The sequence below is a fragment of the Osmerus mordax genome, chromosome 18 (assembly GCF_038355195.1).
Source record: "Osmerus mordax isolate fOsmMor3 chromosome 18, fOsmMor3.pri, whole genome shotgun sequence".
Classification (NCBI taxonomy): Eukaryota; Metazoa; Chordata; class Actinopteri; order Osmeriformes; family Osmeridae; genus Osmerus; species Osmerus mordax.
This window is the reverse complement of record NC_090067.1, coordinates 6,878,377-6,903,773: the sequence shown is the minus strand read 5'-3', so window position 1 is coordinate 6,903,773 and position 25,397 is coordinate 6,878,377. Positions and strand designations below refer to the sequence as shown.

At 47.9% G+C, this 25,397-nt stretch overlaps 3 protein-coding genes across 8 annotated transcripts; 1 reads left to right on the top strand and 2 right to left on the bottom strand.

Moving 5' to 3' along the window:
- The first annotated feature begins 1,224 nt into the window (after positions 1–1,224).
- tmem268 (transmembrane protein 268) lies at positions 1,225–6,218 on the top strand. 5 transcript variants are annotated; one of them, XM_067256502.1, is made up of 11 exons: positions 1,225–1,243; positions 2,440–2,499; positions 2,953–3,063; positions 3,382–3,490; positions 3,752–3,846; positions 3,956–4,063; positions 4,266–4,418; positions 4,598–4,708; positions 4,989–5,081; positions 5,423–5,638; positions 5,881–6,218. In XM_067256502.1, the coding sequence occupies exons 3-11, from the start codon at positions 3,037–3,039 to the stop codon at positions 6,049–6,051; spliced, it is 1,083 nt and encodes a 360-aa protein (XP_067112603.1). In that variant the 5' UTR covers positions 1,225–1,243; positions 2,440–2,499; positions 2,953–3,036; the 3' UTR covers positions 6,052–6,218. The 5 variants fall into 5 exon arrangements, with proteins under 5 accessions (XP_067112603.1, XP_067112602.1, XP_067112605.1 ...); XM_067256501.1 differs by lacking the exon at positions 1,225–1,243 and adding an exon at positions 1,572–1,672; XM_067256500.1 differs by lacking the exon at positions 1,225–1,243 and having other exon boundaries at positions 2,172–2,499.
- Positions 6,219–8,538: 2,320 nt separating this feature from the next.
- On the bottom strand, positions 8,539–13,840 carry prrt1 (proline-rich transmembrane protein 1). 2 transcript variants are annotated; one of them, XM_067256557.1, is made up of 4 exons: positions 13,574–13,840; positions 11,214–11,575; positions 10,625–10,810; positions 8,539–9,638 (listed from the first exon to the last, which is right to left on the bottom strand). In XM_067256557.1, the coding sequence occupies exons 1-4, from the start codon at positions 13,590–13,592 to the stop codon at positions 9,462–9,464; spliced, it is 744 nt and encodes a 247-aa protein (XP_067112658.1). In that variant the 5' UTR covers positions 13,593–13,840; the 3' UTR covers positions 8,539–9,461. The 2 variants fall into 2 exon arrangements, with proteins under 2 accessions (XP_067112658.1, XP_067112659.1); XM_067256558.1 differs by having other exon boundaries at positions 13,622–13,840.
- Positions 13,841–14,067: 227 nt separating this feature from the next.
- skic2 (SKI2 subunit of superkiller complex) lies at positions 14,068–25,172 on the bottom strand. The gene is given in 35 exon segments (XM_067255587.1): positions 14,068–14,466; positions 14,468–14,545; positions 14,547–14,585; positions 14,588–14,596; positions 15,220–15,360; positions 16,093–16,188; positions 16,190–16,270; positions 16,273–16,314; positions 16,649–16,732; positions 16,734–16,760; positions 17,320–17,530; positions 17,708–17,834; positions 17,933–18,068; positions 18,165–18,269; positions 18,386–18,523; positions 18,734–18,865; positions 19,108–19,226; positions 19,344–19,455; positions 19,565–19,675; positions 20,123–20,335; positions 20,590–20,686; positions 20,797–20,943; positions 21,143–21,249; positions 21,355–21,439; positions 21,649–21,795; positions 21,940–22,085; positions 22,341–22,508; positions 22,648–22,805; positions 22,919–22,972; positions 23,079–23,153; positions 23,330–23,444; positions 23,861–23,978; positions 24,236–24,357; positions 24,595–24,716; positions 25,122–25,172. Coding segments are annotated over 35 exon segments (3,750 nt in total). The 5' UTR covers positions 25,135–25,172; the 3' UTR covers positions 14,068–14,391.
- Between the last annotated feature and the right edge of the window lie 225 nt (positions 25,173–25,397).

Genomic DNA, 25,397 nt, shown 5'->3' with positions numbered 1-25,397 from the left:
CACCGCTTAAGAGCGCCCGGTCCCAACACAAGGTCTTCTCCTGTCTGGCCCCCCAATGGTGGAATCAACTCCCCACCTCCATCAGGGACACTGACTGTCTCCCCACCTTCAAGAAAAGGCTCAAGACGCACTTGTTCCGGGAGTAGGAATCCTTGGCTGGACCTGATGTTAGTTTCCTCCAGGATCACAATGACTCGTATTGAGAAACTTGTTGCTCTTGTTGGTTAGTTGTAACGGTTTCAAACTCTTGTACTCGCTGTGAAATATTCAACTGTTGATTGTTTTTTTCTACAGGTACACTCTTGCACTCTTGTGGGAAATTTCATGTTGTTCTATTGTAACTTGTTTAACTGCAGGCTCTTATGGTTCTTCCCTTTGGCACTTATTTGGTTTTCCACCATGTAGGTATCATGTTTTGGCTGCTCGCAATGTTTGGGGCTATCTCGTTGTTATGATCAGAGACCTTTGCTCTTTTGTAAAGCTCTCTCTTGGAAGTCGCTCTGGATAAAAGCGTCTGCTAAATGCATAAATGTAAATGTAATACATCGTTTTGTTTTTCTCTTCTCTGTTGGGCTATACAATATAATTCAACTGACATATTAGGTTTTTTAAATACATATGCAGCCATAAAACATAGGCCCACTTACTCTAGTATTCCACAAGGGGGCGCACTGGCTTCGATGAAAAAGCTGGGTAAGACTTTTGCACTGTACTGCTAACGCCTTTCTGTCAAGATACTCACGTATTTATTTAACCATTTATTGCAATGGAAATAGGGTTGTCTTTAGCAGTGTGCTTACATCTAAGGCACAATTTGTCTTTTTTTTTCTTTGGTATGTGTGCGGCAGCATAGGCTACTTCATTTCATTATTTCTTAAAGCATTTTTTTTTTTTACTTGTGACTTAATTGTGCCAGAGTTTTGCACAGTACTGTATAGTATGTTCGTGTCATTCTCTGTGCTTCTGGCCCAGATTGAACGTGAGCGCATAAGGTCCACAGCATGTTGTTTGAATAAACATAACATTATTTTATTTGTTTATCCAAAATATCTGGATGCAAAGGCGTGGTGCACTGGGTTAAGTTTCTTTAAAAAAGTTTCTAAGAATGTGTGTAAATTTTTTTGTGTGTGGGGGTATGTATGCATGTGTTTGTGTGAGAGACAGACCCACCAGACCAGAAACATGACTCCCAGAACACCAACAGCTGAGGTCCCTGGCAACAAAGTGACAGCAACCTAACCAGGTAAGACAACTAGGGTATTCAGTCATGTGTAGTTTATGTGATAATATAGGAATTGTAATACACAAAGTATAACTAGCTAAAGCTTGTTTAAACAACCATGAAGAGCCTCTGAAGCTAGTACAGATAAATGTTTGTCGGAATGTGTTACTGTCTAAAAAAACATTCAGAAGAGATGTCAAAGATTCTTGCATACATAGACCACACATTAAGTAGACTTATTCATTCATTCTTTTATTCACTCTAGGCTGAGAAGCACAGACTGCATTCCTTCAGTCATGTGGCCTTGCTGATCTGAGTCACACGCTGAAAGAGAGAGAGAGAGAGAGAGAGAGAGAGAGAGAGAGGAAGGGAGAGAGAGGGTTGATATAAAAGTATATGGTTCGTAAGGCCAGTAGGATCTACACTGGTAAAATACAGCATGCAATTATGGTATGTCATGATATGTCATTTATCATTTTACTTATCTCTATTGGATTATGATAATATAAGTGTCTCAAGGGAATAGTTAAAGGGATTTAGCAGGAAGCTAATGAGATGCTTCAACTTGATCAACCTGTTTGTAACTTGGAATTCTGAGTTTAGGCATACAATTAGAATTTCAAAAGCTAGAGCTAACTATTCCACATATTGAATGTAAAAAATTGTTAAATACTGTGAGGTCCCTATAATGTAGGGCAAAGAGGTGGAGTTGGAGAGGAAATGGGCATGTGTTTGTTACCCCAAGACATGGTTTGTGTGTTTCTCATCACAGAACTCACATGCAGACACACATCAGTTGGTAGTAGATAAACACACACACACGTCATGCAAACACACGCAGCACATGCACATTATTGTTGGGAACAGGTAGTAGGCAATAGTTTCTGTCAGTCTCAAGACATGTCTTCTCCACTCTTCAGAGGATGTGAGAATTAGAAAGAGAGAGAGAGTGTAACGAAGACTAGTAAGGAAGGGGGGAGGGAAAAATAGTTAGAGTTGCGTGAAGGGCTGGGAGTTGACATCAGGGCTTCACACTTGTCTGCTGAAATGTGTCTCACTTTCTAGCAAGCTAACTAAGAATAACGAGAGAGAGAGAGAGAGAGAGAGAGAGAGAGAGGGAGAGAGAGAGGGAGGGAGGAAAAAATAGGAACTGAAAAGTTACAGCTGTGTCTGAGTGTAACTATTCTCTCTCAGTTTCTCTTTCATCCTTTTTTCAGACTGTTGAGCTGTCGAAGGGAAAGGAGAACTGTTGAAGACAGCCGTGGACTGGCGTCACCGTAAGTTTGTTTCATACGGTTGTTGTGTACTTTTCGTCTGCGAAACCATGTAAAGTGTTACCTAAGGTTGAAAATATAGGTCAGGAGTTATCTATAGTAAATATGTGATATAAATAGAGTTGTCCTGGATACTTGTGAGTACTACCTATGTTTGGCATGTTTATCTTTGACAACACAAAAACAAGATACAGTTGCTATGGTGCTTAAAATAATTGTCCTTGGTTAATCTACATCAATCTGATCAAGATCTACAACTGTCAGTGGTGGTAAAGCTGTTAAAGGCTGCCATAAAACGTTTGAACTATAACGCAAGACTGCTTTACAACTTACAACTTACAAGTATGTAAGGCAGTGACTGAAAGTGTTAGCACAGTAACAGTGACTGAAAAGCAGAAGCAACATGGTTTCTTGTTACTTTTGAATCATGAGACAATTCTTCACTTGCTTTTACAGGCCCAGAGTTGTCACAGAGCTAAAGATTGGACATGGATTCTCAGATAAAGCTGCAGTTCATACACTGACATACCGTAAATAGTGATGCAAATGTATTCAAACGTTGAAAAGGTAGATCTCTTCCTTCAGTGTTCTCACACCCTCCATCACACATCAGGGATGTTATCGTATACTAGCAGATAAGCTACAGAATCCCACACAGGAAACAGACAAGTAAACAGACCAAGCAACAGTGCTCACAGATTCCGCAGCATTCACCATGCTCTCTGAGTTTATTTTCATTCTTATCGACTTCTTCTCACCCACACTGCAGGGATCTTGACTCTAGTGTGAACCGTGCATGTGAACTCATTAAGGGTAGTTGTTGTTTAAGAGTAAGTGGCAGCATGCTCATGAACAACCATTATGTTTATTCTTTTGGTCCCGAAGGATTTTGTAACGATGGAGGGCGACACAGAGAGCGATGTTGACATGCAGCCCAGACACGCCAAGGCCCAGACTGAAACTGAAACCACCAGATCTTCCAGATATACCAACGGTTGGTAGTTAAAGAACAGATGTGGCACAGATATGTATCGAGGTCAAACCTTGCATGTTCCAGGTTTGTCTTGCCAGCGTGTCTCTAGCTGAACCCTATAAGCCTTACCTTCTTCTGTTTTCTCTCTTGCTTTCTTTCTCTTTTCGGAATCTCCCTTCTTGTTTTTTGGTACGCTCTGTTCACTTAGTGTCTGTCACAATATGTTACTGTCAGCCTAAACACTCATTCACCCTCTCTTCTTCCCCCTGTCCTCTCCTCCAGGTCAGTGTGTGCTGTCAGTGCCGAGCTCATCCATGCTGGTCCCCGGCTTTGATCTGACGATTTGCAGGGCGCTGCTGGAGAAAGAGGGCTTCCAGGTCACTGAACACATAAACACACACACACACATACATACTGTACATGCACACACACTATAATGCAGATTTTGTATAATCTATCATGTGATTCTTGGTTGCGTCATTGCAGATTCCAGTGAGAGACTTTGAGAGCCCTTTAAAGACTGCTCTTGACCACGCGTCAGTCAGGAGATATCTGCTCTTCAACTCCTCCTTCTTCCACTTAATCTTGGCTCCAGTATACCTTCTCCTTCCCACACTCTCACTCAGGCTCCAGTTTACTGTGTTTAATTATTTTATTATTCAACTATCACTGTGCTCACACATAAGAAGCACCTGAATCAGTGTCCCCGTTCTAGTGCCTAACATTATGTCGAAACATTCTCTGTTGCTTTGTCAGAATCTCCTGTATGAAGCTAGCCTGTCAATCTCCTCTCCAGGTGATCTATATTGTGTTCTGGTGCGCAGTGTACTCCACCCTCCATCTGTACCTCTCCATCACAGACTACTGGGTGCTCTACCTGTCTGTCAGCCTAGTCTCCATATTACTCACCACTGCCATAGTCCTTAGACTGCACAACAGCAACAAGAAGGTAGGTGTTCCTTCTAGCTGCTGCACTGTGCAGAGAGCATGTCTACCTTGATGTGTCAAGTAGAGCCCTATTCATAAGCATGATGGAGGTCGGGCATTTGCAAACCTAGTGTGGATAGATGGTTATTTTGGGATGGATTTGTCATCTCTGTCTGAATCCTGGACATGGTGCCCTTCCAGATCAACATGAACGTGGATGTGCGTCTGATCCAGGTAAACGAAATGATGAGCGCACACAATCTGATAGTGGGCGTGGCCGACTGGGTGCAGAACTGCACTGGGAAATTACAGGTAGGTGTTGTCTAGTGGTGGGAATGTGTGCCATGACCAAGTGCCAGATCACAACAACAACATTGCAACCCACTGCCTCTCTCTCTCTCTCTCTCTCTCTCTCTCTCTCTCTCTCTCTCTCTCTCTCTCTCTCTCTCTCTCTCTCTCACACTTTCTCTGTACTCTTTCTACTCTGCCTCTCTGTCTTTTTCACTCCATCCTGCTCTCTCTCTCTCTACTTGCTATTTCTTTCCTTCCCTGCCTCCCTCCCTGTCTCTCCCTATATCTCTCCATCTGCCAGCTGTTCTGTGTATACTGGGACATGACCCGCTGTTTGAGGGCCCTGACTGAAACCGTGGAGGATCTGAAGGCTGTGGGAGAGAACAAGGCCCAGGTACCCCTCCCCCTCCCCCCCGGTTTATTGATCTGTGTGTATTACCTCAGGTACAGCGCTCTACACGTACACACTGTTTTGAAGGACATTAGGAAGCAATATGCATAAATCAATACGCCTTCTGTTGTTTGAAAGGATTCTCCTCGCTAATTGACATGAGGACAAGCATTTATGACACTCGTAAATTTCACACTAACAGAGTATTTCATCTTGTGTAAAGTACATTCTTTAGATTGGTGGCTTGGGAGTGTCTGGTGTCATTCTGTAAAGAGAAATGGAGCGCAGTTCCATAACCAACCAATCAAGTCAACTTTGCCTCAACTGTGTCTTCTTTAAATCAGAAGAAACTGAAGAAAAGGATGTCCCATCTCCTCTTGGTGTCAGAGGTCATGAACCCTGACCCTGAGGTGGGTTCACGGGTCGAGGAGGGCTCTGATGAAGAGAGGCCTTTGATTCCGGAGCAGAAGGCGGACCACAATACCTCCAACAGCCACCGGGAGGACACCAAACTCACCACCAACTACAGCCTCGTACCAGAACTCAGACTCCCATCCCAGGTCAGAAAGAGAGAGAGGGAGAGAGAAAACTATGTCAAACACACCTCCCAGGCCTTATGTAACCACGTCCACCTCAGCATGCAGCTCAAGATTGTCAAATGCACACAAACACAAACGTTATTTCTCATGAAACCAGGCCCTTCCACGACAGTGCAGACGTAAGTTGAGAAGGCCTCGAAAAAACGGCAGCCATCCCAGTCGCCACCGTCTCACTTCCCGTGTCTTTTTCCCGTGTGTCCTAGGCCGTGGCTCAGCAGCTCCTCCTCACATACAGTGCAGCGTACGTCAAGCTGCTGGTCTCAGAGAGTCTGCCGGTCCAGAGCCGTGGGAGCCGGCTGTCCAGGAGGAGCCACTGCCCCAACGCCACCCTCTGCCTCTGTCAGTACATCCAGGTCAGGGTGCTTCGCTGCTAGAGCCTCTCTGGAGGGGACACCCTGGATTATATATCCTCCTTTATCAACCACTGTCACTATACTACATCCCAGAACACTGTAGGACAACCCTGCATATTTTCACTAATGATCACGCCCTGTTTCTGTTGATGATTTGTAAAAAACAATAAATATATATTTTTATTTTCGACGGTCGGCATGGTTGTTGTGGCCCGCTGGACACGTGCACGTGTAAAGGATGCCTGCTTCCCCTGCCGTCCTGTATTGGGTGGGTGTGTGCATGTGGTGTGTGTGTGTGTTTGTGTGTTGAAGGATAGGGATCATCAGTGGTTATTAATCATGCCTGTGGATGCAGCCGAGGTGCCAGGTACTCACAAACCTGGCACCTCGCTGCGTGCCGACACTAACACTCAGGTGGGGGGGCGGCGGCGGGCAGACCCAGAAAGGTGGGACTGAGCACAGAATCATGCGGCGGCAGTCCAAGTTAAATGATCTCAGAGACGCTGGGTCTCTTTGGGAGGCTAAATGACCATCTGTGATCCTGTAGACACAGTCTGGCCTGGTCCCCCACCCCCTCCACCCCTCCCCTCTCCTCTCCTCTTCTCTCTCCACAATCACACACAATCGCTCCTCCCAACCTATCTTCATCTCTCTCTGCATGCGTAGCAGAGAGAGATGAGCAGAGCTTGTGCACCAAGCCTGTGCTTGAGTTTAACGGATGTCAGTAATGCTTACACAAGGAATGCGCTGGCATTCCTTTAAAGCAAAGATGAAAGCAAACGGTACACATGCTGCATTTGCACAGAGGCCTGTAAATTGTGTCATAAAACAATCACAAACACAAACATAGAAACAACTAGCATCTCTTAGTGATGGACCCGCTAATAGAGAGATATACTTCATGTTCTGACAGGGAGGGAGAGGGGGGGTGGCGATGGAGAAAACCGGGGCAACTATAAATAGCACCTCAGAGATGAAGGGAGAGGGAGAGAGAGATACAGGGAGAGAATGACAGGAAAGGAAAGAGAGGAGGAGAGACAGATACAGAGAGACAGATACCGAGGAGCAAGCGAGAGACTGGTACAGTCGATAACTGCGACCCAAGTCTTTCACAACCAAAAAGGATTCCTTTATTCAAACGACTGAATTCATACACAACAAATGCATGTGTAACATCCACGAACAGAATATCCCCCAGAGAGAAAGCACGTGTACACAGCAGCCTCTTTGAACAAGCAATCCCTCGCATTTACAGGCTAGGAGAGGAGGTGTACAGCATCTCTAAACCATAAAAGCAGTTTAGAGTTTCGTCTGCCTAGCCAAGGGCATCTGTAACGACGTAGAACCATCACCTAGGAAAGAAAGTACACATAGGTGGGGTTTAGCGTAGAGCTAGCTAAACTAGATATGTCAGGGGGTGAGTCTAAAGCATACAAACACACACGCACACATCCCAGAATAGCTCTCTTGTACAAAGGGGAGAGTGACAGCATTAAAGGATACAGCACTGAGCTCACTTAGATTTTTCTGAATTTATCATCTCTAAAATACTGTGTCTTTGAAATAAGGACAGATTAGATGAAATGCCATAGCCTATGGTAGTGATCATCAAAGCCATCATCACTAAGTAACAATAATCATAATTAGAATCAGACTTACTGAAGATAACCTTATACAGCCTAATACAATATTTACATTGTTATCATGGTCCCTCACAACACACAATACATGTTCAATATCTCTAAGCAGATTCAGGATTCTCTCAAAAAATAGCATCATAATAATCTAGAACAGAGGAAAGAGTGAAGCAAGAAAGATATGTTGTCAATACAGGTAAGACATGTTCAACCTGCATGGCAGGGAGAAAGACAGTGAGAGAGGGGAGAGGATAGGGTTAACAAAACAAACAGATTGTAGAGAGGAAAGTGCTACAATATACAGAATATAGGCATTGACTTTTGTTCTCTACAGAAACATTCATTTTCAATTCCACTGTTCTGGACATCCAGTTTACACTATTTACCCTGCTTCTGTGGCCAAACACAGGAAACAGCACAACTAATAAAACCAAGTGGTGGGCTGCTTCAGATAGCAGTCATGTTTTTGTGGCCCAGCTTTTACAGCTGTGATGAACAGTCCTGTCTGAATACAGTTCAGTTCTGAGCATCATCAGGGTCGCTGTGAATAATATTGAGAGGCTATAAATAGTTTCTTCTAAATTGTTGGTTTTTCATTCACTATTTCCTGTTCTATATAGAACATTTATGAGACGTTTCAACCACTTCAAGCCATCTGCATTTTTTTAACTCAAGATGTCTACTCTGTTGTTAAGTGCAGAGAGACTACCTCTAAGACAACTGATATCTATTAAGTATTATAAACTACAAAACATTTGATGCTGTGCCATTTTAGTGTTGGAATGTGCAAATCATTACAGAAATTTCAAATTTTTGCTAGCCGCAAAGTGTAATATAGCTAGCTACAAAAATCTATTGATATAGGGGCAGATAAAAAGAACAGCTTATCTACTGAATTAAAAACACACAACGGTAGGAACTGAATAAATTAACAAATAGATAAATACATAAATAGTATATCTTAATAAATAAACAAATTTAGTAAAGTGAACCAATACAGTATTATCCAACCATGACACAAAGTTCAGCCTCTGATAAATATTTCATGTTTGGTTATGTTAGACCTTGTTATAATATCAGTTTACTTGCCAGTAGGTGTGTAATTCATTATCGATCTTATGTGTCTAAACTATTTGTTAATTTGGCAATTTGTTTTGTAATTGTTTCTAATAATATGTTGTAAATCAATTACAAAAAAAGTAATTGATTTACTGTTTGAAGCAAAAAATTATAATACTCGACTTCTGTGTGTAAGTAAAACATACAGTCAGTAATTCAAAATACCTCATTGTGTACAGAAATAGCCACTATGGTTTGTCCTCCATTTGGCAGTCATGAGAAGGCTGAAGCACTTTAAATACAGTGTGTGACTCATGTTTTGGTCTCGCAGCTACAGTGGATTTGATGGGACCATCAATAAATCCATCTATCAGTGATTAACATAAAATGAATAGTTAATATCAAATCAAGATTAGACTAGTATCAAATTAATGTTATGTCAGATATGTGCTTCGTTTTAATCCCTAATAAGCGATATCTGAATGGAAAGATAGTTGCCACGGTAACATTAATACTGGCCTCTATAGGTTCCCAAGTCCCATTAGCGTTTGAAGATTGGAAATGATTGGTTATTAGCCAGGTCAGATGGCATAGTCAGTTGGTAGGGTCAGAACTGTAGGTAGAACACATACGTACAGTCAAGCACACCCCAGAATACCAGTATGAGTAAGTCAGTCAGTGTCTCTACCTATGCTGTACTGTATGTTCCTGTGTGTGAGCGCGTGGCGTGTGTGTCTAAGGATCCCAGTCGTCGTCGTGGTGCTGTGAGGCGATGATGACCACCACTGTGAGGATGGTGCAGAGGACGATGGAGGCTATGCCCACCGCCAGACTGATGAAGGAGAAGTTCCGCGCCTCTCGAGACGCTATCTCCGCCGTCACCATGTCCCCCCTGGCAACCGCCGTACGCACCTGGGGGAGAGTGGGGAACGACACATTAAAAAGGTGGAGAGAAAAATGGCTACAGGGTGCTGGAGAAAAAAGAAAGAAAGAGAGAGAGAGAGAGTGAGGGGACAGATTACCTTGGCACAGGCACTAATACAGATCAACAACAGAGGGGCTGACCTACCAGAAACACAACCCCACATGGAGCCGACACAACATCAGCTGCTTCCACTGAAAGAACCCAAACCTGGGTCTCCGTGCCTTGTCTGCTCAGATCAGCTCAAACCCATCTGAGCCAGCCCAGCCCACAGCTAAAATCCATACTAGCTTGGTTGTAAACAATGCCACATTACATAATAGCAGCTCGTTGTCATAGTACCCCCCCCCCCCCCCCCATCCTCCCTGCACACCAGCCCCAAACGATGACCTGTTACTGCTGCTTTAGTCCAGGGCTCTCTGTGGCAGTTCCTGGAGAGCTAGCCTCCGGTAGGTCTTTACCACCGACCCCAGTTGTAATTGAAACGGAATCCTCTTATCAACCAGCTAACTATTAGAGTGAAGTGTGCTACATTAAAGTTGGGGTTGATTAGGATTAGAGCTTGCTTTTAATCGACCTGTGTGATTTAGCGGTACACTTGGAATGTACCGGGACATCAACATCAAAAGACGGTGGCTGGTATCAAGGCCAGTGTCTACCCAGTGGAGCTGTGCATTATTCACATTGCCTCTCCTCCAACACAAGCGCAGACTGGGTTAGACTGGGAGGTAATTGTAGGCGGTACAAGGGCGGTTCAACCCTGCACCAGGAGATTGACCCCTCTCCAGGTTCTTACTCAAATCCCAGTTGTAACAAACATGCTTTAGCTTGTCAACCAGCCACCAGTGTAACCACATTGTTTGACCGGATGACACACACCTGTTACCCTCCTCACTAGAGAGACCTTCTCAACCTACAGATCAAGCCATATCCAGAACAGTAACATAACCAGTATCTTTTCCGTGTGTTGACCGACCTGCACAGCCTTGATGATGGCGATGATTCCGGTGGGCCAGAAGCAGCAGACAGTGGTCAGGACGGCGATGGGCAGGTAGTCGTGTGGCGGCCTACGCGGTTCCATCAGGGCGATGCCAGGGGGCATCTGCATGGCCATCTGCCCCTGGGGCATTCCCCCACCGCCTCCTGGCATGTAGGGCTGGCCCTGGGGGAGGGAGGGAGGAGGGGGGGGGGGTGGTTACGCGGGCAGTTATGGGTATTCTGCATCAGCGGTTGGGTTGGTTGCTGTTGTCTGCATTTTCCATTGCTTGTGGCAAGCAAAAGGAACAAAAACAATGTTTCCTGCTGTGGTGTCTCTCAAAATGATGAACCAGCAGAAACGGGCCGGCCGCAGCACAACCATTAGGAAATCACTGTCCTGTTACATCTACTGGAGCTCTGCATGCTCAGATTGTATGTGTTAAAAACACATTATTTTATTCATTCAAACACAATAGAGGGTCCATATGGCAACTAAGGGCTAAAGACAAATCTTAATATATTGCACAAGCTTAGCACCTCATTATAAACCTATTCAAATCACTGCCTGTGTGTTAATGACCACTCACCGACGCCATGGGGTAGATGGGCACATAGGCTGTGCAAGGCTGCAGTTGGAGGGGGTAGCCTGGGTGGAGGTACCCCACTGGGGGGTGGGGCACTGTCCCTCCAGCCCCCTGGGTCTGTACTGTGTAGCCATGGGGAGCACCTGGGGGTCCGAGGGGGCCGCAGTGGAACTGGGTCTCCTGGAGGTAGCCGTCAGAGCCTGGAGGTGGAGGTGGAGGGGGGTAGTTGGGTTGGGGGCCACAGCCCTGTTGGGGGGCCATGCCCGGGTGCTGAGGCATGTTTGGAGCCTGGTTTGGGAGGTAGGGAGGGGGCTGCATCTGGGTCATGGGCTGGGACATGGACTGACGTCCAGAGTCATCCAGACCTGAGAGAGAGAGACAGAGAGAGAGAGAGAGAAAGAGAGACAGAAAGAGAGACAGAAAGAGAGACAGAGAGAGAGAGGCAGTGAAGAGAGAGACAAAGAGAGAGACAGAGAGAGAGACATAGGGAGTGAATAGGGGAGGAGAGCAGGCAGACCGTTATCTAACCAGCCATCATTCTCTCCTCTGACATTTTGGTGCCCGCTTATGCAATATAAACACAATAGATTTATTTTCCTGTTGATATGCGCCAGGGCCAAAGCACATAGAAGCATCTCGCTACAACTGCTTTTACATTGGAGAAAATGTATTAGCGAGTGTATTCATTTCAAGCCTTTTCAACGATTCTTTAAGCTGGAGTTTAATTAGAGGACGTCCAGGAGGGAAAAGTGTGGTGTAGACCAGAAAAAACACCCATGTTCTATTTTTGATGACATACTAATCCCCTTCTCACTATAGTTGATGTATGATGCTGAACACAGGAAGAACCTAGCTGCAGGGGAGCATGACGAGGTGGACGCTGGACTACGGTTGCGCTGCCTTCGGGTCATTGTGACCCACCTTTTGCACCACGACGGTGGGTCACAATGACCCGAAGGCAGCAAAGAGGGCATGCAGCAGGGCTGCCTTCAGGAGGGGCAGCAGCAGCTGTCTGGATGAAGGCCCCTAGCCACTGGACCATGCTCTAGTGAACGCTGAAACTGGATGTCTTGCGGTCTTACATGATAACAGTTCAGATCGAGAACACTCTGGAACTATTCCCTGACACATTTTATTACCGTATTCAGATGCAGCATTTTTTCCTGGCCATTCCTGGAAAGACCAAGAGGCTTATCGAGTTTAACTTATCACGTAAACAATAACTATGACACCCATTGTGTCATATGCTATGAGGCAAGGTTGACTGTGTACAGCAATCAGTAATCCATGCTCACTCACCTGCTAAGCACAAAAAAGGTGGGGGGTGAAAAAAGAGTGAGTGAAGAGAGGGAGGTAAAAAAGATTTAGATGGAAAGGGAAGAAAGGATGAGAAAGATGGAGAGGTTGAAAGGCATGATGTAAGAGAGAGGTGGGGAATGGAAGAGAGAGAGAGAGGTGGGTGATGAGGGTCGATGAGATGAAGCTCGATGACTTGAGCTTGGGGACAGTGATTACATAAGAAACTAACACTGTCACTTCCATAGTTAAGTAAATCGCTATGCTAATTACAAGACAAGATTGGGTGGGGAATGATATCTCACATCTATAAAAGAACATAGTGACATGTCATACATTAAACTAACCACAGATAAGCGGGCCTTCTGTATCTGTGTGTTCACACGTGTGTCTGTTCACAGATATGGTTTGTGTGTGCGTGGCCTACAGCGACTAAATAGCCAGGGCTTCCCTGATCTAAACCTATCAGCTGTGAAATGTCTCATTCACTACGGAGGGATACCTCTCAGAAACATGGCGCTTACCTTGGTACCATCCTAGGATACAATGAAACCGCGGGGGTTAACGGGAGAAATGAAGCAGATTATTGTGCTGCATTTTTTATGTGAACATTACGCACGCCCGCGCACTTTCACAGACACACATGACACACTGCGCACACACACACCCGCACGCACATCATTATTAAATGGTTGTTACAATGAATAAATACGTGCGAACACGATGAATAGGAGAAGCGAAGAGCATAAACAGAGAGATGCATACGCGCAATAAGATGGACAGCTAGGAAGGGTTTGGCGAACACGTTAAGAGGGGCCGAAATTAGCTGGATGAAAAGATAAGAGAGTCACCGTGTCACCGATGAAACCTATCGATTTTTCTTCGCAAAAGCTAAACACGAGTAAAGCCAATCCTTTGTTCTTAAATAGCTAATAAAAACGAATTAGAAATACAGAGGACTGTGGGGGATGGGGGAATTGGTTCAATTGTCAATTACAGCGGTGACAGAGAAAAGACGCAACAAAACACAACCTCAGATAAAAACAAATTATAAACAAAACATTTACCGTGTTTTTCTGATGACATTTTGTGCAGAGATAATGCTCTCCTCTCACCCAAATATGTAGTACAAGCACTATTATTCCAATTCGTGTGACTTGATTTTAATCCTCACAATGGTGGAGACTTTTCCTTCTAATTATAACCCATCTCTTAAATTATTTTCATTTTACGATCCAAACGTAATGGCTTTTAGAGCAAATAACTTTGTGTATAGGTACTTTAACTGTTATAATGTCCCAATGTAAAAAAAATCTGATTTCCCCCAGTCTGCAGCTGGTACATCCACCGCAACAGCAGAAAACAGGTTTCTCCACTAACGCATCGCGTTACATTGAATTAATCAGACACACAGCTATCGCTGTCTTAAAGAGACAGCCGAGGTTGAAAATACTGTAAGCTTCATAGGCCACTGGTATGGAGCCTGAAATTGAAAACTATTAAACACAACATTTTATAGGAACCGACTTCACAGACAAGATCAAAATGTATATGACAGTAAGCAATGCAGTGGATTTTATTTCTGTACAGTAAATTACAAACCATTTGACTCTCATTCCAACATACACAAACAAATGAGTATGTTCATATTCTTTCCCTGTCTTTATTCTTGCGTGCACACATAAATGTACGCATAACACACACACACACATACTCTCTATCTTTCTCTCTCCCTTTCTCTCTCTTTCATTGTACCTCTTTGGCACATGCTCACACACCAAATCGAGAACCATAACATGCTTGGCAGTAGGCACCTTCACACGCACACACAACACTCCCCCCCCCCCCCCCCCCCCCCACCTCTTTCTATCATCCCTCCTTTCCCTCAGTGTGTGTAGAGTGAAGCGGTGAAGACGATGTCTCTGCGGATGGCCAGGGAGGCCTTCTCCATTTTGCTGCCCCAAGACTGAGTCTCCTACGATGCGGGCTGCCTGGCGCACCTCCTTCAGCACCTCGTCCAGGCGCTGGATACAGCGCACGCACCGTGCCCTCCTGGACGTCAGTCAGCTGGGCGATCCTCCGCAAAACGGCTGAGAGGGGAGGAGGCAAGGAGACAGAGGGAGTGGAGGAGACATGAGAGAGGGGGAGAGGAGGGGGAGACAGGAGAGAGGGGGAGAGGAGGGGTGGAGACAGGAGAGAGGGGGAGGGGAGTGGAGGAGAGAGGGGGAGAGGAGGGGGAGGGGGGAGAGGAGACAGGAGAGAGGGAGGGGTGGAGACAGGAGAGAGGGGGAGGGGAGAGGGAGAGGAGACAGGAGAGGGGGAGAGGAGGGGTAAAGGACAGGAGAGAGGGGGAGAGGTGGCGAGGGGGAGAGGAGACAGGAGAAGGCGAGACAAAGAGAGTAAATGGGAGGAGAGAAGGAGAGGAGATAGGAGGAGAGGAGAAGACGAGACACAAGGAGACGAGACAGGGGTTGAACAGGAGAAGGAAAGGAGACCAAAGGAGAGGCAGCGGGAGGAAAAGGCAGGGCAGGACCAAGATGACAAACAGGAAGAGAGGACAGCAGGTGAAATAATTATAGGAGAGGAAAACCTCAGGACAGACACTTTTTTTTGCAGTGACAGAAACATGTCATCCTGCTTGGCCATTCCGTTGTAAGAAATCATGGCGCCTGTGTGATGAGATGCGGAGGGTGAGTGGTGCATTTAGTCTCACCATGCCCCTGGCCCAGCAGTAAACCACCTCGGTCAAACCAAACTTCAACTGGGACACAAAGTCCTCAGCCGTCTGGGCTATCCCAAAACTCCTCTGCAGCTCGCCGATACGCTGGGCCACAGACAGCACGCGCGCAATACCCTGAGGGAGGGGGGTGGGGGGGGGGGGGGGGGGGGAGGGAAGAGAGGGAGGGGGGGGAAAGGGAGTTGGATAAAAGAGAGAGAGAAGGAGAGACAGAAGGAGAGAAGGAAAGGTCAAACGAAGAGGCTCGCTCGCTCGCGCATGCTAACAGATTAGTCCCACGAGGAGCTCTTGAACATGAAACATTCCCTCAGCTCTCCCGCCGAGGCTCCGAGACCTCGGCCGGCGTTTCCTCCCCGACGTGCAGGAAGCCCACTACACGTGTTCAGGGAGCCCGTTCAGTGTCCACTCAATGTTACAGCCTTCCTGTAAAAACAGCTCTGTATGCGACGGCGAGTCATCACTAATTCAGGCTTCTAGAAAGCACTTCCATGTCCCTGGGCTGCTTGACAACCCACACAGACACTGTGTGTGAGTGTGTGTGTGGGGGTCTGTATGTGTGTTGCTTCAGGTAAGGTGCCCTTGCCACGGGAAAGCCAGTTGAGTGTGTCCTGTCCTGTGCGTATGCGTCACCAGTAAAGTCAGACTAGCCCTCGATTAAACAGTTGTACAGTAGGTCAAATGGAACCTGGCTCACATGACAAACGTATCTCCTCCTCTCGCCATCCTTACGCATGGCATACAAGGCTCGGTGGAAAACACACAGCGACGAGCATCCATTCAAATGTATTCAAACGAACACGCCAAATGTACTTCCTGGTGCTGCTGCGGGTGAACGAGCGTGCTCCTCACCTCCTGCAGGGTGCTGGTGAGGTGGGGCTCCACCTGGGTCTTCTGCGTGAACACCAGGCAGGACAGCAGGGCGGCGCTCTCCTCTGGGGCCAGGGGGGCTCAGGGCGTTCTCAAACAGCAGCTCGGTCAGCAGCAGCTCGTGGCAGGAGACCTGGCACGCCACGCGGCCCTTCAGCTTGCCACCGCCCCGCCCTTGTCCACGTAGTCCAGGGACTTGAGCACCTGGCGGCGGGGGAGAGGGGACGCATCCGGGTCACTCTGCTGTCACGCTGTCCCTACCTCCCTGTTCTACAGTTAGAACGTGCCGATGACAGAGTCATGGCGCGTATTTGTGGAGTTGATACAGAGATATGACAGGTAATGCTGCTGTGTTTGTGTCGAGCGGTGGATGCCGGGAGGTTCAGCGGGAAGGACAGTGTGAAGGGAACGAGGCGTGGCTCTGCTAGCAGGCGGTGAGTGGGCCAGGGATGGGAGGCAGGGGGGCCAGAAGGGATGGGGACAGGGGGGGCCGGAGGGACAGGAGGATGGGCGGTGAGGTTGGTGAGGGGGGACAGACCTCGATCCTCTGGTGGTACTCTGGCAGCAGAGACAGAGACTGGTCGGAGGTGAGGAAGAGGAGCTTGTCCAGATCCTCCTGCACCCTTCATCCTCTCTTGCACCCGGGTGAACTGACACATGGGAGAGAGAGGGAGAGGAAGATGGAGGGGTAAAAGGTGGAAGAAAGAGATAGAGACAAAAGGAAGGGAAGAGACAGTTGGGGATATTCAAGTTTACAGTACAAAACATTTCCCCCACACTAGCAATATTCCCAGATGTACAGTAAACATCATAAAGCATCCTATCTAGCCACACCACCACTTTCACACACATATTTGAGAGAAAACAGTGAGAATAGAGAGTGTCTGAGTGTGTGTTAGATATCCTGTCACACAACCTAATTAGCAATCTTGCAGTGGGTGAGTGATGGATCTAATGATATGCTGTGTTATCTCTCTCTCTCCCTCTCCCTCTCTACTTCTCTCTCTCTCCCCCCCCCCCCCCCCCCCCCCCTCTCTCTCTCTCTCTCTCTCATTCTTTCGCTCCCTCCTCTCTCCCTCTCCCTGCTAATAGAGAGCGATGCGCCCTGTCCTTCCACATTCATCGGAGACGAGGAGTCGCTCATACTGGACGCCCCCTGCAGTATCCCCCCCCCCCCCCCCCCGGCCCCCCCAGCAGACCCTGGCTCACATGCTCTGTGAAGGTGGGGGAGTGTATGCACGTGAAGTCTCGGAGGCAGTCCTGCAGCGAGCGCAGCCTCATCACGTCCTCCACCACCTCCACACTCTTCAGGTGGAGGTCCTTCACGGGGTCAAGGGTCGCCAGCCCGTCCGGGTTAGCCTCCGCTAACCGCAGGAGCTCCTGGGTCGCCGTGGAGATGGCCTGGCCGGGAGGATCAAGCCTTCGGAGAGATGGGGAGGGGAGAAAAACAGTGAGAGAGTTGTAAAATGATTCGATGTCGAGTCGCCTACACAAACTCACCAGTTTTTAATGGTGACAATATAATGGAGGAAAAAACACATAATATTCAATTAAGAGCGAGCGAGCACGAGCGAGCGCGTGCCCCCCACACACATACCGGAAGCGTAGCTGCTGCCTCTTGCTGTAGTTGTCGATGATCCTCTCAGGTATCACCTTCAGGGTCTTCACTGTGATGGCTGAGATGTCCTGCTGCTTGAGCTTCTGGACCGTGTGACTGCAGGGGCCTGGGACCGAGCACAGCACAGAGGGTCACTGCAGCAGTCACACGGAGGGAGGGAGACTCTGGACGTGTGTGTGTGTGTGTGTGTGAGTGAGCGCTGACCGTCTGGTATGAAGAGGCTGGTGTTGTAGAGGTGAGGGGTGGAGCTCGTGTCTGGAGCGGTCCCTGCCCCCTCCTCGTTGCCCTTCTCACAGATCACCAGAGACGTGAACATACGATTCATGGAGTCGTTGGACACCTGGAACACACAAGCAGAAAAGTAGAAATGTGAGAGGGTTGGTGCAGGGGAAGTCCTTGTTGTCACACACACACACGCACACACACACACACACACCTGTAAGATGACTCCCAGAGCGTTCAGGTGCTGTTTATTGTTGACCAGTATGACTCGTCCCACAGACAGAGCTTTCAAGCCGCTAGAAGATTCCATCACGGCTTTCTGAAACAGACCGGACAAGGAGGAACACGCATACAAGAACATATAAATGTGCTGTCCAGACATGTGCGCAATATCTCCATTTCAGTGTGTGCATGCGTCTGTGTGTGTGTGTGTACCTGCAGGGCCTGAGCAGAGATGTGCAGCTCAGTGACTGTGTGGTAGTAAGGCACCAGGTCAGACAGATGCCCCTCGATGTCCAGGGGAGGAAGAGACGCCAGGGTCCGCCTGAGCTGGACTATCTGCTTCTCATTGGCCTTGAGAGGAGGAGAGGAAGAGGACAGGAAGAGGAGGAGAGTAGAGAGGAAAGGAGGGGAGGCAAAGGACAGGAGAGAGAAAAGGAAGAACAGATGGAGAGCGGGAAAGGAGCGCAGAGCAGAACAATTGACAACCGGACGGTGAGAAAAAGGCCGAAAGCGGCCGCTCGGCGTCTGTTCCCTCCCGGTGCATGCTGGGTGGTGTAGTACCTGGGTGTCTCGGTGGCTCTCGGAGAAGCTCCGCCTCATCATGTCGGTGACCCTGAGGGCCTCCACTCGGAGCAGGTTGAGGATCATGGTGTAGGTCAGCCTGAACTGGGACTGCAGCACAGTGGGCTTGCCCTGCACACACACACAAGCACCACTCCAGTCCAATACACAGGCAGGATCCAGCACTCAGACAGTACTATGTACTGTAGAGCTGTCCTCTCCTCCTATCCAGTCACACGGGCTGCAGACGGGCTGGGAGAGAACCCCCTCACACAGCTTGACCAGACTGGCGGTGAGATCAGCTGGTGGTGGTCCCTTGTGAGGGCAGGTGTACGTATAGGGATATGGTGGAGGAGGAGGGGGGAGGTTCTCACCAGCATCATGGAGTGGAGTTCTCCCATGTCGTGAACCCCGGTCTTACACAGGATGATCACGGTCCCAGTGGCGTCCAGGCCTCTCCTGCCAGCTCGACCTGCCATCTGGATGTACTCTCCTGAGAGTGGGAGAGGGGAGGGAAACGGACATACACGGCACAAAGAGTTTAGCAGGTCGCTTCGGGTGAAAGCGTCTGGTAAATGAATGAAAAGTAAGAGGTGTCAAATGTAAATACCAGGCAGCAGGTTCCTGAAGCCAGTTCCGTCGTGTTTCCTGATACTGTCAAACACCACGGTTCTGGCGGGCATGTTGACCCCCATGGCAAACGTCTCTGTGGCAAACAGAACCTGGGAGGGAGAGAGAGAGCAACGGCTTGACAGATGACTAGAGAGAGCAAGGAGGAGATGAGGTACAGGAGACCAAATCACAGGCCCAAGAGAGTCCCCTCATACTCACCTTTACAAGCCCGCGAGAGAAGAGCATCTCAATGACCTCCTTCAGGATTGGCAGGATTCCACTGTGATGCAAGCCTATCCCCCTCTTCAACAGGTCCCTCATCAGCAGGATCTGAGATGGGTGCAGGATAGGAGGAAGGAAGCAATGTGATCACCTGTGTCCCACTGAGCTAACCCTGGGGACAGGCCCCTAACCTGGGGTAGCTAACCCTGGGGACAGGCCCCTAACCTGGGGTAGCTAACCCCGGGGACAGGCCCCTAACCTGGGGTAGCTAACCCTGGGGACAGGCCCCTAACCTGGGGTAGCTAACCCTGGGGACAGGCCCCTAACCTGGGGTAGCTAACCCTGGGGACAGGCCCCTAACCTGGGGTAGCTAACCCTGGGGACAGGCCCCTAACCTGGGGTAGCTAACCCTGGGGACAGGCCCCTAACCTGGGGTAGCTAACCCTGGGGACAGGCCCCTAACCTGGGGTAGCTAACCCTGGGGACAGGCCCCTAACCTGGGGTAGCTAACCCTGGAGTTAGGCCCCTTCCTGGAGCAGCTGACTCTGGAGTTACCTGAGGTAGCTGGCGATCAAGTCCCCTGAGGCGACTCAGGCTCTTCTGGAAGAAGGAATGGATCTCTGCCTTCTCCACAGAGCTGGTCAGGTCCATGGAGGACAGCGAGCGTGCGTTGTCGTCGCAGCGTGTCCGGGAGAAGGTGAACGCCACCACGGGCGTCTGCTGTCGCTGGGACAGGAAGTGGAGGAGGGAGAGCCACACTGAACGGTCCTGGGGTGGAGGGACGACAAGGTGAAGACAGGGGTGAGAGTGGAGTAACGGTGAAAATAGACAAGATGCAAGATGAGGGGATGCAGGAAGTGAGAGAGAGAGAGAGAGAGAGAGAGAGAGAGAGAGAGAGAGAGAGAGAGAGAGAGAGAGAGAGAGAGAGAGGGGGGGGGGGGGATGGGTATAGCAGCGAAGGCCAAGATAAAAGGAATGACAGTGGGAGAGAAAGAGAGTGTTGGCAAGAGGGAGAAACTGACTTGGTTGGCTGAGGTGTTCTGAGACGTGTTTTTCGAGCCGAAGGACTGGGCATGTTTACTAGTTCTTTCCTTCTTGGCATCCACTGCAGCATAGTATCTGGAAAGGAAAGGAAACAGACCACATCCAAGTCATCCTCTGTACGAACCTCACATGACAACTGTAATAAAAAGGGGTTATTGTCGGACTGAGAAGAAGCAGGTTTCTACCCTTTGGTGATGAAGTTGCCTGTGGCATCTAGCAGGAGAAACATCTCTTTCTGGGTCTTGGTGCTGTTGCCTGTGTAGAGGTTGTGTTCCAGGGGCACTGGCCTCTTCACTGTGCTGATCACATAGATGTGCTTCTTCTTAATACGCCTGGGGAGGGGGGAGGAGAGGGGGAGGAGAGGGGGAGGAGAGGGGGAGGAGAGGGGGAGGAGAGGGGGAGGAGAGGGGGAGGAATGGGAGGCGGTGGTCGGGGGGGGGGGGGAGCAGAGAGATTATCTTCTGAATATCCTATGTGGTTGTTGGTTGGTGGGGCAAACCTGAGACCAAGAGGTCAAAGTGCATGACCTACCCAATCCACTCGCTGAACTCGATAGCGTTGGGCACGGTGGCGCTCAGGAGAATGATGCTGACGTGTTCAGGCAACATGATCAGTACTTCCTCCCACACCACTCCCCTCTAAAGGGATGGAGGGGGGGACGACATAGAGTGGATAAGAAAAAAAGGAACAAGATCCATTTGTTGATTTGTACTGGTACATAATGAAGGGAGGAGACCGCTTACCTCAGCGTCATTAATGTAGTGAACCTCGTCAAAGATCACCCACTCTAGATCTCTGATCACCTCAGAGCCGTTATAGAGCATAGACCTGAGACAGGGGAAAAAGAGTGTGTGTGAGAGAGACACACAAAGTCAAAGTGTTTAATATAGTCTGATGTCATGTTAGTGAGGAGCAGTGGGCTGTGTGGGTGGTTGGCTGTGTTCTGTCAGAGGGGCAGTGGGCTGTGTGGGTGGTTGGCTGTGTTCTGTCAGAGGGGCAGTGGGCTGTGTGGGTGGTTGGCTGTGTTCTGTCAGCACCTCAGTATCTCCGTGGTCATGATGAGGCAGGAGGCCTCAGGGCTCAGCTGAACATCCCCCGTCAGCAGACCCACGTCACTGAACGTGGCCTTAAAGTCCCGGAACTTCTGATTGGACAGAGCCTTGATGGGGGAGGTGTAGATGGTCCTATCAGAGCACAGACCGTACGTCGGGTTAGGGTATAGTCACGCCCCGCAATAGCAAACAACAAAGTACAGTGTTGGGAATATCGGGGTTGAAAAGAAAGGGTGGGGGTCAATCTCTGCTGGGTATAATTCCATGCCTACCAACCTGGTCATGTGTTTCTGGGATAATGCAATGGCATATTCTGCCACCACTGTTTTGCCTGCAGATGTGTGAGCAGCCACAAACACAGACTCGTGGGCCTCCAGCTTCAGCACCGCCTGCTTCTGGAACACGTCCAACTCAAAAGGCCACTGGGAGAGAGAGGGGGGGGGGGTGGGGGTTTAGGGAAGTACCGAGCCAAACAGTGACTCGTCAAAAATACATCCTTTTTATGAAACACATATTGATCTAAAAAACACAATGCTAATCATCATAACCCCTCAACATGACATTACAACCCATGGTAAATTATGGAGCACTCTTGTTGCTACGTAATCATTCAATAATGTCATCAAGGAATCAGTGGTTCTATCAGACGTTATTCCCGGCGTCTGGTGAGTCAGTACCTTGAAGGCTGGGTTGGGGATGCGTTTGTAAAAGTCTTCACAGGGGGAGGTGATGTCGACCGGAATGGCCCATTTCTTGGTCTCCTCCTGGGCCGCTGCTGGCTTGGACACCCCCTCATGACACGGGGTGGCGACAGCTGCGGCTGGCGTGGGGGTGGAAACAGAGTCCTGAAACAGGAAGGAGGCTTGTTACTACTGAGCAGCATCTGGAGATGGAAGCACAGTGTTCGAATGAAATAACGACCTCTGGAGTGAAAGACTGAGATACTTCTCTGACGCTTCAGATGTTGGACACCGTTCTCCATACCTTGATCCCCAGGTCCTCCAGGCTGTTGGTTCTGGGTAGTTTAGGAGCATCTCCACCTTCCTGGCCTGTCTCCTGCCCCTCTGGGTGCACGTCAATGATGTCATCAAAGGTGGACAGGAGGGACAAGAGGTTGACTGGTGCCTTCGCAGTTTTGGCATCTTTGGATTGGTTCAATAAAAGAGGGACATTAGAATAGAAGAGTAACAAATACACATGCCAGAGGGACAATATATGTTGTACGTATGCAGCAAAACGTGTACTTCATACCCACTTTTATCACTGAAGTCCATATCAGCTTTAAGTCCAGGGGCCACAGTGAGTAAATCTGAGGACAAAGGAAAGGCATCTTTAACAACCCAACAGGAGACACTGTTCTGGCTCAGCCAAGAAGCTCCTAAGATCCGTATTTCCTTTATCCTTGTTTATCTCACTGTTCTCAAAGTCTATGTCCTCCTCCAGGTCAGACTTCGTCTTGATCTGCTCCAGTGTGAGCTCATCCATCCCACCTAGAAGAAAGGAAAGAAAGACAGAAAGAAAAGCCGAAAGAGAGAGAGTGTGAGAGAGAGGAAAAGGTCAATATGACCTTACTAAGTGGCACGCCACTACAGCTATGCATCACAGACACTGACACAAACGGTTCTCTAGTGTTCAGATCAGAAGAGTGATGCTGAGCGGCCCTCACCGGGAAGGAAGGGGTAGTTGGTGTTGCTTCCTCTCAAGCTTTCAGATGGGGGTCCAGGCTGCCGTTGCAGAGAAAGAGAATTCTTTGATGAAAGACCTGTGTTCTCCAGCAGCACCTGAAGGAGAACCACATAGCAAAAGTGAAGGAGGGGAATTGAAGTGAAGGAGGGGAATTGTATTTAATTGTAAGACATGAATGCATCTGCTAAAATGATTTATACATTACATGCAATTTATACATTACTTCCAACCAAAGACTGATCACTTCAGACACTTAACACAGCCTTTAACACTTGTCTACTTATGGTTGAATGAAGTTTGATTCAGTACAATTCCCTTTATCATCAAGGAATGTCAAGCATTCATATAACACAAAGTACTTTTTTGTTTGACATAAATAACAAACATGTAGATTACTTTTAAAATAGGTCAAAAAAAGACATACAATATAGTAACAATGAAACAAAAGCAATTGAGTCTATCTAGGAAAAATATGTGGAATAAACGTTTTCAATGCGATTGTGTGAGCTACCTCAGTGAAGTCCAGAAGCATTCCTGTGGTGGGGTCTCTGACCACAGACAGCCCAGAGTGGAGGGGAGCGGAGGAGCAGAGGAGCAGTGAGTCCACGTCCATCTCCCTGTGGGCCACCCTAAGGAAAAACAACAACACAACTGGCAGTCAGTTAATCTCAGTTTCATTCACTTTTTTAATCCCGAATGAAATTGGTAACAATCCCAACCCAATACAGTCAAGGGAAAGTGCCCCTGTACTGTATTAATATTATAATGAATTGTATTTCTATCAGTGCATCATACTATTTGACATACTAAAGACCATTTATAGGATAATTTCTACAATTTGTAATTGTAGACGGTCAAGCATCAAGATGCAATTTAAGCCACTCACTTCAGAAACTTCTGGAAGGCGGCATCTGTGTCATGTAAGGGGAGCCAGGCAGGGTCGCGTAGGAAGCGCTTCTCTACCTCCGTCTTTAGGTCCACACTGGTGGGGGGGAGGCCATGGGGGAGCTGAGGAGAGATGAACGAGATAATGTGGGGGAAATAGGGGAGAGAGATGGGATAGGACTGGTTCAAATGAATATGTGCTGCTGGTTAATGCCGACTGATGGGGTCAAGCCATAGATAGTGTATCCAAACTATGTCAACATGGTTATTTGTATCACTTTTTATCCACGTGTAGTTATCTGGTCCTTGTTATTTCAAGAAGGAAAACATGTCACCTAAGCCACAAATCGCCATACTGACCGTGCTCAGAGGAGGTAAAGGCTGGTTCTTTGGCAGTGGGTCTGTGATGAGCTCGAACCTGCCAGAGCAGCCCATCTCCAGCAAGGACATGGGCAGGTCTGTGGGCCCCACGGGGGGCAGAACTGTAGAGGGAGAGGCATACTATAGTTTAAAAACGGGGGTGAATAGACGACTTTGTATGATGAATAGGTTCAATGATCAGTGTCAATGACAATAGAACTAAAGTCAAGTCTAGATGTGTCCTCTCTGGAACTCAACATCTTACTTGATGCCATTTCAAAATACTTTATTGGCTAACAAAACGAAGTCTATAGAACATTTTGATATACATTTTGATAATACCTAGGTACTGTAGGTAGCTAGCTAACCTAAGTTAAGATAGAGAGAAAACAGTCTCTTGCTAGCCCTGGCTAACACATTTGTCATGTAAATCTCTAGGTAATTTGTCAAACATCCGTATAGGAAACTACAAAGTCTAGAGGATGTTACAGTATGCCTGCATTAACCATTTCAATAGATATATCTACCTATTCTTTCCATGTCTCCTCCGCAAGTATAAGTTTCTGTGCAGCTGCAACACTGTCACTACTGTGTCGCGTCGCGGCGGAAGTTACAGTTGTGATTAGCGGAAGTGTGTTTGAAACGATCAAATAAAAATAAATACTTGTAGACAACATAATATTATACTTAGTGAAATGCATCTATTCGTATTTCTAAATATTACATAATTTATCGATTTACTCGTATAAACATTTCTTACAATCCCCTCACCCGACAACAAAGACACAGCACGTCATATTCAT